This window comes from Palaemon carinicauda, chromosome 6 (assembly GCF_036898095.1).
Source record: "Palaemon carinicauda isolate YSFRI2023 chromosome 6, ASM3689809v2, whole genome shotgun sequence".
Classification (NCBI taxonomy): domain Eukaryota; kingdom Metazoa; phylum Arthropoda; class Malacostraca; order Decapoda; family Palaemonidae; genus Palaemon; species Palaemon carinicauda.
The window spans coordinates 13,265,526-13,279,780 of record NC_090730.1 but is presented as its reverse complement, the minus strand read 5'-3'; the positions used below and the strand labels follow the sequence as shown (position 1 = coordinate 13,279,780).

The window sequence follows — 14,255 nt, the reverse complement described above, 5'->3', positions numbered from 1 at the left end:
CGCAACACACACTACCTTACCTTTTGCTAAATATTTCTCGCATATCTGCCTAACTGTAAAAATATGATTCATACAACCCCTACCTCTTCTAAAACCACCCTGTACTTCCAAGATTGCATTCTCTTTTTTATCCTTAATCCTATTAATCATTACTCTACCATACACTTTTCCAACTACACTCAACAAACTAATACCTCTTGAATTACAACACTCATGCACATCTCCCTTACCCTTATATAGTGGTACAATACATGCACAAACCCAATCTACTGGTACCATTGACAACACAAAACACATATTAAACAATCTCACCAACCATTCAAGTACAGTCACACCCCCTTCCTTCAACATCTCAGCTTTCACACCATCCATACCAGATGCTTTTCCTACTCTCGTTTCATCTAGTGCTCTCCTCACTTCCTCTATTGTAATCTCTCTCATTCTCATCTCCCATCACTGACACCTCAACACCTGGAACAGCAATTATATCTGCCTCCCTATTATCCTCAACATTCAGCAAACTTTCAAAATATTCCGCCCACCTTTTCCTTGCCTCCTCTCCTTTTAACAACCTTCCATTTCCATTTTTCACTGTCTCTTCAATTCTTGCGCCAGCCTTCCTTACTCTCTTCACTTCTTTCCAAAACTTCTTCTTCTCTTCATATGACTGACCCAGTCCCTGACCCCACCTCAGGTCACCTGCCCTCTTTGCCTCACGTACCTTGCGCTTTACTTCCACATTTTTCTCTCTATATTTTTCATACTTTATACTATTACTCTGCAGCCATTCTCCAAAAGCCCTCTTTTTCTCTTCCACTTTTACCTTCACTCCTTCATTCCACCATTCACTGCCTTTCCTCATGCTGCCTTCAACAACCTTCTTGCCACATACATCACTTGCAATCCCAACAAAATTTTCTTTTGCTAACTTCCACTCCTCCTCTAAATTACCAGTTTCTCTTACTCTCACCTCGTCATATGCCATTTTCAACCTTTCCTGATATTTACTTTTTACCCCCGGTTTTATTAGCTCTTCAACCCTCACTAGCTCCCTTTTACATCCACCTACTCTATTCCCCCACTCTTTTGCTACAACTAATTTTCCTTCCACCAAAAAATGATCAGACATACCGTTAGCCATACCCCTAAACACGTGCACGTCTTTCAATCTTCCAAACATTCTTTTAGTTATCAACACATAATCCATTAATGCCCTTTCTACTACTCTTCCATTTGCCACTCTTACCCATGTATACTTATTTTTATCTTTCTTTTTGAAAAAGCTATTATTTATCACCATCTCTTGCTCAACACACATATCTACCAGTCTCTCACCACTCTCATTTTCACCTGGCGCCATACTTCCCAATGACACCTACCTCTCCAGCGCCCACTCTAGCATTTAAGTCACCCATGACAACTACATAATTCCTTCTACCCAGTCCTTCTACACACCTACACACCTAGTTAATTCATTCCAGAACTCATTCCGCTCTTCTTCACTTTTCTCATTACGTGGCCCATACGCACTGACAAACGCCCAACATTCCCTACCCAACCTAACCCTTACCCACATTAACCTAGATGATATCTACTTCCATTCCACTACTTTACCTGTCATCCATTCACTCAGCAATAAAGCCACACCCTCTCTCGCTCTTCCCCTTTCAATACCAGACACTCTACCAGACATTTCACCAAACATCACTTCACCCTTTCCTTTCATCTTTGTCTCACACAAGGCCAATACATCCATCCTTCTACTTCTAAACATACTTCCAATCTCACATCTTTTACTCTCTATCGTACTACATCCACGCACATTCAAACACCCCAAAACTAGAGTGCGGGGAGCAGTCACTCTCCCCCCAGCTACATCTCTTTGATGATGTCTCACAGGATTTAAATATATCCAATGTAAAGAGTTGAAGGTTTATATAGTTAGGAAAAATACAAATTACTTTCAATTTTGCCCTTTTTCATGATGCATTTTACATTATAAAATATTACTTAAAATATACTGTATTGTGTGTATAAGCTTCTTCTAATCTTCATTTTTAGAATTGCAGGGGAATGGGTTTTTCACTGAATAGTTTAAATGTCTTAGCTATAAAGCTATTAAAGTTATTTTTGTATTTGTTTTTCATTACAATTTTACTGTCATATTTATTACTGTTGTTAGTATTATCAATTCTACTCTGGATACTATTATGTTATTACAACTTTAATATACAGTATACAGTACAATAGAAGAGGTAAAAAAGAAAGAGTAGTGGTGAAACTAGAACGTTGTACTTCATAGCAATCCTAACCGAGATGACGCTGGGAAAATCCGCCAAGATTTAAAATTTTATTAGAAATACTATGCGGATGTAAACGTGCATGATTAGAATTGCAAAGATGAAATCCACAAAACATACTGTAGGCCTGACTGTAATTCATCCTGTATATTTTTAGTATTTAGAGATACAATTTTTTTTCCTTACTCTATCGTTAGGTATTTTTTGCATGAGCTTTCAAGATATGAATTATTTCCAGTAATTTAGAGAATATTTTCTCAATTTACAGGTATCTTGAGGAAAGTGATGTGTTGGGCATTAGAGCATGCTTCAACTCGAAAACAGTTTGGGCTTAGCTTAACCGAATTTGGCCTTATTAAGGAAAAGATTGGTCGTATGGCGGTTTGCATTTATGCCATGGAGTCTATGGCATATTTAACTGCTGGAACACTGGATGCCTATGACAGCCCAGACTGTTCAGTTGAGGCTGCTATTGTAAAAGTAAGTATGTAACATTTTAAAGATTTCTTATAGTCTAAATTTTTAATAGAATGAGAAGTCTACAAAGCCTCTCTGTAAGCATTCATTTTGAAAATGAAAGGTTACTGATATTATTCTCATGGCTGGATCACTTATTTCATCCCGTTATTTTTGTTTGTAAGTAACTACTGACTTTATTGATCCACCTTTTAAGTGTTCCTTAGATGATCAAAATATATGCTCAAAATTTTGATGGTTACTGCATTTATTTGTACCTACACAAATACATACCCTTCGCTCTTTATTAAGGATATATTTTTTCAGTGTACATTACGTAGCTGGAATCTTGCCGTAAACTTTTACGCGAGGTGTCAACGACCCTCTGCTAGTTGGCTGGGGTAGTGGTGGGGTAAACCGGCCACCCCTCTCACCCAGTGATATATGTCACTTGTTTATGGCTTGGTAGAGTGAAGACAGGCTCTCTTGCTCTCACGTAAACCCTTTTAATTACCGGGCTGAAAAACTTAAAAAAAATTTTCTTTTGCAGGGGTGTGTGGTCTTTGAGGACTGCCACGATGCAGGTTTGCCCTGGCATATACGTGACTGTTGTGGAGATGGTTACTCACTGACTTAAACCTGCGTGTAGATGACACTCCTGCATCCACGCTTGTCCCTGTGACGAGTGTCAGGAGTGATCATCCTCCCAGTGGGAGTGGTACGATAGGCGGCGGAAGAAGTCTAAAAGGGATTCTTCTCCCTTTCTCCCTCGGGATCTTTCTCAATAAATCCGGACTTCTTTCTCCAGTGCCTCGTATTCGTACTCTTCCTGTTGACTCTGCTCATTGTGCTTCCTCTGGAGGATAGATGAGCAAGAGTGATGATCATTTAACTATCCGACAACTTTCATGCCTGGGGACCCCGTCACTTCCCCTAACGAAGTGGTGGCGCCTGCCACCTATGTGTAGTATAGCTCTTATGATGCTTTACGCCATTTGTAGCCTTCCTTGTGGCTTTCGGGGTCTCCCACGAAGGAATGACTTGTGGAGGTGCTGAAGCTTGGGGCACTGCAGGAGTGCACAGTTGCCCTTCAGGGGTTATTATTATTATTACTAGCCAAGCTACAACCCTAGTAGGAAAAGCTGGTTTCGTGTCCCATGCCAATGCTTCCTCCACAGCTCCTCTCCCACCCAAGGAGTTGCAGATGGGTTTCTCCACGTAGTTCCAGCCAGGCATGTAATCCCACTCGTGGTAAGCATACACACTGAGTCTGCTTAGCAGGAGAAACCTGGTGTTTCTCTGCCTTACAGAGTTGATCGCCCTTCTTGCCAGTGTGAGAGGGCTTCCTCAAGAGAGTGGTCCCACCCTTGATTACCTCATAAACGAGTGTGAGCTGCCCAGGTGATCGTGGCTACCGACTCCCTGTAATCGCAGCTCCTTTTCACTGGGCCATCAAAGCACTACGATTCTCTGCCAGTCTTGCAAGCGCTAGACTCTCCAGGGTCTTTCCTCGGATGGGTATCCCCTTGGGGGAAGCCCCAGCTTGTTTTTATGTTCACGAGTGACGGTCGCATGCGTTCGCAGACAAGCCAACCTTGACTTGCGATCTGAGTACTTTCAGCTTTTGCAAGGTAATTCACGAACTACCTGCAAGTGTTCGTGTGCCTTTTTGCAATATTCCAGTTTGCAAATGAGCAGTTCGTAGTTTAGGAGTAGACACGCACCAGTTCGTGCTTAGGAAATATAGGTCTGTTCACTTCTCAGAATGCGAGTGCTACTGTGGGGGCGTGCATGTGTACCTCAGTTTGCTCTCCGAGAGAAGTGATTGGTGGTGACCAGCGTGCTTATGAACACAGCTTGCCAAGGTCTCTTACGACTGCCCCTTCATTCGCGAAGGATGTGCCATAGTTTGAAGAGCTTGTGAAGGGTGTAAAGCAAGCTGTCATAAACTCTGCTCCAGCCCGATCATCAGGGACCTTTAACCAACCCGTGGCTATCCCTCTCTTGGTGTTAGACAAGCCTGATCCCCTGTGGGAGAACTTGGGTACCTTCCCAGTCAAAGTGACTAAGAGATGTAGGAGATCGAGGCAGGAGATGCCACCCCCATGAGACACCTTTCAATTTCTTATGTGTCCAGCCGTGGTTCTTTTGTTTACCATGCTTATGCCAAATGTTCTTCCTTTACCAAGTTGCTGCATAGCTTCATTTCTGCCTAGTCTCCTGCTACCAACCTCATGCCTGCTTCCAGTCATGATGATTAATTTTCTGGATTTGATCTTTTTAAAATTTGTTATAACAGCAGGTAAAAGTTTTACTTTGTCAATTGGATATTGATTTGATGAATCATCCACATCTTTATAATCCATCTTCTGACATTCCTACTTGGTGTAGAACTTATGCACTATATAGTTTGGTAAGTGTGCATACTTCCTCCAATTCAAGATATTTTGCAAACAACTACTCTCGTTTGTTCCTACACGAATACAAACCTGTGTCCTTTAATAGGAGTATGATTTCAACAAATCTAGAAAACTGTTGTTAAAATTTTAACGAAGTGTCTGTAGTTACCGGCACGCGGCGGAAAAGTTCCGCCCCACTACTGGCTCACTGAGTAGCCACTTTGATTTTAGCCTCTCATGCGTACTGATGAACTCTTGGCACTGTAACCTTTTTCTTTTCAGTGTCTGCGAAGCATATGAGTGATGAAGAAACAGAAAGTAAACATGCTGACTTGGCCCGGAGTTACCGATTGTAGCTGCTGTGTCTTCACGAGCAGGTCATTGGTTGATCCTCATTCCTTGTGTCCATCCTGCAGGGGTAATAATTGCTCACAAGCGTCTCCTTGTAAGGAACGAAGGGAGTGGCTCATCCCAGTGGCAGGTGTACAGCAGAAGAAAGAAGTCTAAGCATGACTCTTCTCCTTTGGGGTCTTCCTCGATGTCTAGGAAGTTGGCTGAACCTCTTCCCCCTAGCCCTAGTACCCTTCCCTCATATTCTTCTCAGTTGGCCTCTTCTGTTGTCAATGTCAGGAAAGGCAATAGTTTTATTCAGCCTTGTGACAAACTTTTGAAGGGAAAGTTTAACCTGTTTTCCCATAGAGAAACTGGTGGACTTCTTTAATATATAAACTATAAAAACTTCAAAATAACTAGTGGAAGAGAAACAAGATAGAATGTGTGCCCGAGTGTCCCTTCAAGCCAGAGATCTCTACCTCAAGGCAGTGGAAGAGTGTGGTACAGAGGCTATGGCACTAGAGAGCAACAGTTTAATTTTTGAGTGTCTCTCATGGAAGAGCTGCTCAACATAAAGTCTCTCTTCTGCCCTTACCAAGAGGAAGGTAGCCACTGAACAATTACTATTACTGAGTACCTTTTTATTGTGATTGAAACAATAGAAGTGTTCATTCCTCCATCTTTTCAATGAGGGGAATTATGGATAGTAATGTAAACCCTACAATTTAATTGCCTTATATAACAGACATTGTATCCAAATACAAGTTCTTCCACATCCACCTGTCATAGACAAACTCCTAGACTATAGTCTGAAAATAGTGCCATAGAAAGTGGATTGGAGTCCTCACTGCTCCCAAGTGGTGTGAGTGTTTAGACATCCCAGGATTTTAACCAAACAGGTTGATTCTTGTTCAGAAGTTAACATTTGTTCATACAGATGCAATTGTATATGCATTTGAATGGTAACAGCTTAGCCCTAGCATTTCTGAGTTGCTATTCAGGCTATGTAAAAGTAATGGATTGGTTATGAAACCAATAAAAAAAATGCCCAGTATAAACTAATTACTTTTATTCAAAGTTTCTGTCAAACAATCACTGAATTTTAACGACTGGTTCAGACCACACAATAAGTGATCCAGTTAGCCAATGTAGGGCCCGAGGAAACACTGCACACGTCTCAACACTTGCAGTTTTATTTGAAAAATTAGTTTTGTTAGGAAAATGTTTTTGTTGGGGAGTTTATTTAAAAAATTAGTTTTGTTAGAAAAATATTTCTTTTGGACAGTATATACAGTACATATGATTAATCAAAAACTAGACCTTCAGGCTGTGAAAAAAAGGATTGATTACTGTATATTACCTTAGTGGTACTGTTTAATTAAAATGTTTAAAGGTGTAATACTTATCTTTTCTAGGTCTTCAGCTCAGAGGGAGCTTGGAAATGGGGATCTGAGTGTTTGCAGATAATGGGCGGTCTTGGTTTCATGAGAGCATTTCCCTTTGAACGATATCTTAGGGATGCTCGTATTCTACTCATCTTTGAGGGTACCAACGAGATTCTTCGTATGTTCATTGCATTAAATGGTAAGTTTTGTCTATGCTGTAGTTGCTAAATCTTAAGATTTCTCAAAATAGAATATCATACTGTAGTTCTTATAAGAGATATTGGTTATGATATGCTAAATATGCACCTAACAAACATGAATTGTTATCTGGATATTATCCCTTTAATTTATGTATGGTAGTGTTTTATTCAGAGTATATACTTTATTGCTATTGTTATAAGCCCTTAAGAAATAATTTGACACATAAATAAACACTGATTTTGGTGATACTTAAAATTGTGCTACAGGACTAGTCCATAAAGTTTTGCTACGACAGGGATAAGGCTTTACAAAGTAAAGCAAATACAGTCAAGCCTCGTTATTCGCGATCGTTAGGTTACAGACACAAACGCGATAAGCGAATTTTTGCAAATCAATACTGCACAAGGGTCGGCTAACTCCTAACCTAAAAAGTCACTGCTCCTTGGCACGAGCGGGAGCCTGAGTTAATGATTAACACAGTAAATACTGCCTAATATTGTTTTAGTTTGGTTTCTACAACAGTATATAATCATATGTACAGTGTACAGTACATTTGCACACAGGTGCACTACATAAGGTTACAGAACAGTATTGTGCTAAGGTAAAGTTTACCGAGTCATCATTATCCCCTTACTGTTCTGTATAAAAAAAGTTGTTCCTATCTAGTAATACTGTACTATAACCTAATACTCACTGATACTGAGTGTATATTACTGTAATATTACTACAGTACAGCTTAACTGTACTGTACTTACTGTAAGTGTTGCATGTTTTCGTTCAAGGCTCGTAGCCTACACCGCTACTCTAGAAGCATGACAACTTTTTTCTCTCTCTCTCTCTCTCTCTCTCTCTCTCTCTCTCTCTCTCTCTCTCTCTCTCTCTCTCTCTCTCTCTCTCTCTCTCTCTCTCTCTCTCTCTTATATATATATATAAATTAAATCTTTGTTTCTTTGCTATGTCAACTCACAGTACAAGTAAATAAAATATGAGGGAAGCATTTCAAATAAAATTTTTGGAATTAATATGCTAATTTGAAAATGATAGATCAAGTAATAACTATTTCTTTTAGTAAATATGAAATATCCCTCTATTGTTATTTGATTAGAAAATTGAGGTTGACGACTGACTAGGGATGGTTGATCTGCTGATTTGAATGTAAAAAATGCATGAAATTATAATTTGCTATGTTTTTAATTATAAATACGATCCTGAAATGCGAATATTACATGCATTATTATTGGATACACTTAAGGGAAACAACAGGGGAAGAGAAAGACGAAACAATATGACAAAGAAACAAGACAGGAGGGGCCGAGTAGCCAAGTTCCTTCTCCTTGCACATTTCCTCCGCCACATCTACACTAATTCTGATAAATTAGCGAAATCAATGAATTTGGGAAATGCGAGAAGACGGAATGAAAAATAGGAATGGGAATATGTGGAATGATTGATAAGAAAGAGGTTTAGATTTATTAATAAGATGAAAATAACGAATGAATGCAAGAAAACAGATGATTGAAATTGTGAAAAATAATGAGAATCAAAAAGAGTTGTATAGATACATTGTAGATGTGTGTGGGAGAACAAAGTAAATGTATGAAAGGAATTTGGGAAGTAATTGGGAAAAGGGTTAAGGATATAATAATAAGTGAAGGAGATATCATACTAATATGCATGATAGGTTATATCAGAGGTAATTCTGTAAAAGTTAATTGTCATATCAGTTGGATAATATCGTGAAAGTGAATATAGATTGACGACGGACTATGTAGATTTGATCAGCTGATTTAAATGTAAAAAATGCATGTGATTATAATTGGTTATGTTTTTTATTATAAATACAATACTAAAATGTGAATATTACATGCATTATTATTGGATACAGTTAAGTGAAACACCAGTTTAATCAAAATCCAGTTTATTTCAAATATAGGTGTAATTTTTTACCACCGTAAATGGATACATACTGTAGAGAGAGAGCTAGGACCATCTGGGTGTAGAGATAGGTAGTGCCGCGCAGCACTCCCAGTGTAAAGGAGTGCAGGCTATTTGAAATCATGGCCCAGCTTGTATTTTATTGCAATTTTTATGAGAATTTTTATTTAATAGGTATTGCATTGTTCTTGGCCATCCCAATGATGTTGCCAACTATTAGAAATCAAATATTTTTTTTTCCTCGGCTGCGAAAAAACGGAACTGCGAAGCAAGAAACTGCGACTAACGAGGTCTGACTGTAATGAATTTGTATTATAATGATTACAGTAACAAAGTAAATATCTATTAGGGAGCCTCTCATTCATCCTGCTGTTCTTGTTGATAGGTCATCTCTCACCAATATATTTTCTTTCGTCTTCTAATGCTATGAGGCGATCACTGGTATCTTTCATTAATTCTTTTACGTTTTATATAAAAACAATAAATTTTACTTCATATTTAAAATTACCAAACTGCAGCTAATTATTGAATAAAAGAAATGCCTGCCTCACTATTCTATCTTGACCAATCTATGATCTTAACTTGAATTTCTTCAAATGCTAATAGATGTATATCAGTACCCCATAGTGTTAGAAATTTTGAGGATATCTTTTAAATGAAAATATTTTTTTTGCAAAAAAACATATTAACACAAAGCATTACTAGAAGCAATCTGTCATTAGTTTTAAGAAACTGAGCAGCTTAGTAATTTCTCATATACAATATAAATCTGCCTTTTTTCTATACAGTATAAATATTCCTTTTGTATTTAGTGAAAACACTATTTTAGTGTATTATTTTTATGAAACTCTCCTGATATTCATATCGCTTCTTTCTAAGGGGTTAGGATATTTATTGTTGTAATATGGGATGTCTTCTGAAATTGGTATGAATGCCAGTGAAAGTGGTTCAGACAACTTTGTGAAATCATGCTGACAACATGATGGTTTTTTGTTTTATTAATTTGAGGAATGTTCTTCACAAATTGTTTCTTTTCTTAAGAGTTTTGATAGCTGTTCAAAAGGTAGAAGTAAATTTTTAGTTCTGGGGTAAATCCAGAGAAGGTTTTAAGTAGTTAGTCAATTACATTAGATGATGTTAAAATGCCACTCAGCCATCAGGAGAGTAGTGCGACCTCTCCTGCACAAGCACAATCTGGCTTGAGTGTAGCAACAGCTATTGGTGCAACTTTCTTCCCTTGAAAACCTCATGCCACGTGGGTGTCTACACCAACAATCCCTTTTTTGGTGCCTGAAGAGATTTTGGTCAGCAGCCTACAATCCACTGTACCATCTAGTTCTTATAGAAAAGGAAGTAAGGGTAAACTTAGACTATTGTCGAAAAGATACCAACCTCTTGAAGGGACCCCTTTGAAATATTGACCTCCGGAGATGCTTCTGTATGGATGCATCGAAGGAACACTGGGAAACACACCTAAAGAACCAGATTGCCACTGGATGTGAGTCCAACAAAGAGGAGGGCCTGCACATCAAACTGCTGGAACGGAAAGTAACACTTCTGGTGCTGCAATCATCTGACATCGTCTGGTAGGTCACTTTGTAATATAGATGAGCAACAACACTACAGTAGTGGCTCATGTCAACAAACTAGGATGTACTGTTTTGCAGCACCTCTGTTAGTTGGCAAAGCAGGCTCACATTTAGGCACTAGACGATGCAGTAGAACTGTCGGCGAGATTCATCCCAGGCAAGAGGAATTTAATCACCAACAAACTCAGTTGTCGGGGACAAGTGGTCATTGCAGAATGATTACTTCATCCTTAAGTGCCGAAGAGGAAAAACCTCTTAACTTTAGGGGGTTCCCCAATAATAGATACTGTATGTTCATTATTTATGGATTTGGACGAAAACAGTAGCTCTTGATAAGTTTTAATTCATTGAAAGGTTTCTGTTTGGGGGTGGGGATGGGGGGTGAAGAACTGTTACATATTTATGTCTTACTTAGAGAAGGCTTCCACTGGCTAAAGAGGGTGAATTTGGTTATTTATGACAACATAAAAACACACTAAAGTAGCCCTTATATAATCACAAATAAAGACTAGAATCTTGAGTGGTGGCGTGGATGAGGAGGCAGCTACATCTCTTAGGCTGGCGGTATCCGGGGGAGATTAATGCTTCATCTTGATAAAGTTTCCTTTGGCTAAAAAGAGAGGTGTGATTATACATGGTAAGATAAAAATTCACTCTAATAGCCCTTACATAATCAGTAATAAAGGCTAGAATCACAAAGTCTAGTTGGTTGGCTGATGAAAGTAGGTGGGGTTAATTAAGGGGAGAAGTTTTTTTGTTTTTTTTTAGTGAAATATCCCATAGGTTTGATATACAACCATGTTTTGAGAGGATAATCTAAGGATTTTAACTAACATGTGGTTATATTTGTAAATGACATCTTTTGTAAAGCATGCAACCCTGTATCTGGCATGTTTTGACCTGCAGTGTACATTATCATATGGAAGGAGTTAGGATCAAAGTAAGGGTTACACTGTCTGGGGTGAGTGGGGCCTACCCTTCACCTGTCAGCAACTTGAACCACCTCGCTCAAATTTAAACTGCAGTTTCCAGCTTTGCCAAAGTCATACTCCTGTTACAAGACTCAAGTTTGTATAGATAGGTAAAATATAAATTACTTTGAAATTTGTGACTATTCTTGAAAAATTATTGGACATTAGGGATAGTGTAGATACTGTAAGAATTTACGATGATTTAATTTGCTTAAATTTGTTTCGTTATACAATTAATTTTCTCAATGAGAAAGTTCAAAATGTTGGCCAATATAGTAAGTGCAGTGTATAGTTTGAAAAGTTTTATAGTGTTAATATGTTTGGAACCATCTTGTAACTCACTTAAGAGTTTACTTAAGTTTATAATTGGTTACCATTGAACTAGGTCAGTCTCGGGTAATTGATGAATTATACTAATTTATATTGTTATTTTCCTATCTTTATAACATTTTTGACCCATCTACATTAGTGTGTGGGAGTTAGGAATATGAACATCAGAGGAGTTTCAAAGAAATAAACTTAATTTTAATCACAGAATTTATTTCTATACTTCGCTGATGTTCATAACATGCCCTCCCCCCTTCTCCTTTACATTGACTAGTGATATCAAGAGGCTAATGATCTGATTTTAACTTTGAGATTGAAAAGACTTAGGAAATGTCATGTACCCATGCCCTGATAGTTTCCATTAATCTCCATACAAATTTAATCCTTAACCAGAGGGTAGGGCATTTTGCAAGATAAGAAAATGGGAATTTTTTTTTATTTTAAAATAAAGATAAGATTTAAACAGCTTTGAAAGAGAAACAGTATGAACATAGGTAGTATAGAAGTAAATGGTTATACAGTACAGTATCACAAAAATTCTTATTAGTTAAATGTTCATTTCTATAATGCAAGCAAATACAATTACCTTATTATTATTCTTAGCACTCTATTGCTTCCATTTAGTTTCCTCTTGAACATAATATAGCATCATGTACAGTAAATACAAATATATGACATATAATGACTATTTAATTAGTTGACACCTCAGCAAAGTCTGATATGATATGATAGGGGCTTTGTTGTTGAAGTTTTTACGGCAGGATTTAATTTTTTTTTTTGTAGGTTTACAGCATGCAGGTGCAGAGTTGCGTGAAGTGGTAAAGAAGCTCCGCAATCCTTTGATGAATCCAGGATTTGCAATTGGCAAAGGTATTGAAAGAATGAGAAACACCCAAGGTAACCCTAAATTGGATCTGAATATAGCAGGTCACTTGCATCCTACTCTCAAGATTGGAGCAGATGCTTTAGAATTCAGTGTCAAGAGGTTCCAGTATGCTGTTGAAACTGTTCTTGCAAGGCATGGTAAGTCGTCTGAATTTTTTGTTGAGAATTTTTTTTTTCTATGCCTGTTTGATAAATTTTTTTTAGTAAATACTTACCTTGGAGCTTAATGGAACCTTTCCATTGGACTTTAGGTTATCTATGAACTTGGGAATAATTTTTAAAATATTTTCCTTATCATGTCAGAAATTGAGTTGATAAGTAAAGAGCAGACATTAGTTCTATAACAATACTGTATAAAATTTCACTACAAACCAATGTTTGTTACCGCACATTTGTAAACCGTTCGTTTTCAAAAAATTTATATGCCTAAAGTTGCGCTGGAATTTTCGTTGAATTGTTAACAAGGAATTGGTTAACGACTGGTGGAGCTAATGGGAAACCCTACATAACATAACAGCTACTTTTGTCTTTGGCCGCAGCAGACATATTTGTGCTGCACTCCTCTCTCGATTGTAAAGTATTTTCTTACGTTATTTTGTGAAGTGTTTGTTTTTCATTTATTTTGTGAGTGATCTCACTTTAAAGTATAAGTCTAATGAAAGTTAAGCATGTGGTGAAGTGAATTTTGTTTAAAGGAGAAACAAAACCTTGAAAACGCCACGCCATGTACCTTTGTGAAGGGTCGACTGTAAGCAGCCCCCCTCCCCTTTGGAGTATTCTCACTTGAAATCAGAAAGACAATGTACACCAAGAGTAGCTTTCCTTGCTTCTTGGTATTGTGTCTGCCTCAGGAGGAAACTAGAAATTTCAAAAGGAGTTAAACCCTACCTAACCTGCATGCCCGATAGTGATTTTATCTTGGCGGGTTCACCTGGTGCAGACAGTGTTCCATTGATGGTGATCCTTGTGAGTCTTCCCAGTGCTTCCCTTGTGACAAAACCTCAGGTATAGTGGTTTGTATTGTGGCTCGGGAAGCTGTAAGCCCCTATTAGTCACCCAGACTATTACTCCTCTGATAACGAAGAATTTTTGGCACAGAGGAGGAGAGTTCAACCTCTCTCTTTGTCCTCTAACAATCAGTTTGGTGGGCATTTTTTTCTTGAGAAGACAGCTTTTGCTAAAAGCTCCTTGGTACTTACAGCAATTACTATCCCCCTTCAGGAGAAAGTGATGGTACTCACTCACTAAGTAGCAGCTTTGAGATTAGTCAAACAAGTATGAGCCCACCTTTCTCGTTCTTATGGGGATATAGACTTTTCCCTAAAGTGATGCACACAGTGCCATAAAGAAATTGCTCACCGATACTTTCAGGGTCGGTTAGCGATCATGAGCCAGGTGTTACAACCAATGTTGTGTATTTGAAAGTTCATAATCTAGGTAGAGTTAACAAACCAAGAGTGGATTGACAAGCACA

The 14,255-nt window shown here is 38.1% G+C and overlaps 1 protein-coding gene across 1 annotated transcript in view; it reads left to right on the top strand.

Annotated features, from left to right (window-relative positions):
• LOC137642430 (complex I assembly factor ACAD9, mitochondrial-like) overlaps positions 1–14,255 on the top strand; it is a 91,588-nt gene that overhangs the window by 56,889 nt on the left and 20,444 nt on the right. The window contains exons 8-10 of the mRNA XM_068374978.1: positions 2,569–2,780; positions 6,904–7,072; positions 12,680–12,919. Of these exons, the coding sequence (XP_068231079.1) occupies positions 2,569–2,780; positions 6,904–7,072; positions 12,680–12,919 (621 nt within the window). The remainder of the gene's footprint in view (positions 1–2,568; positions 2,781–6,903; positions 7,073–12,679; positions 12,920–14,255) is intronic.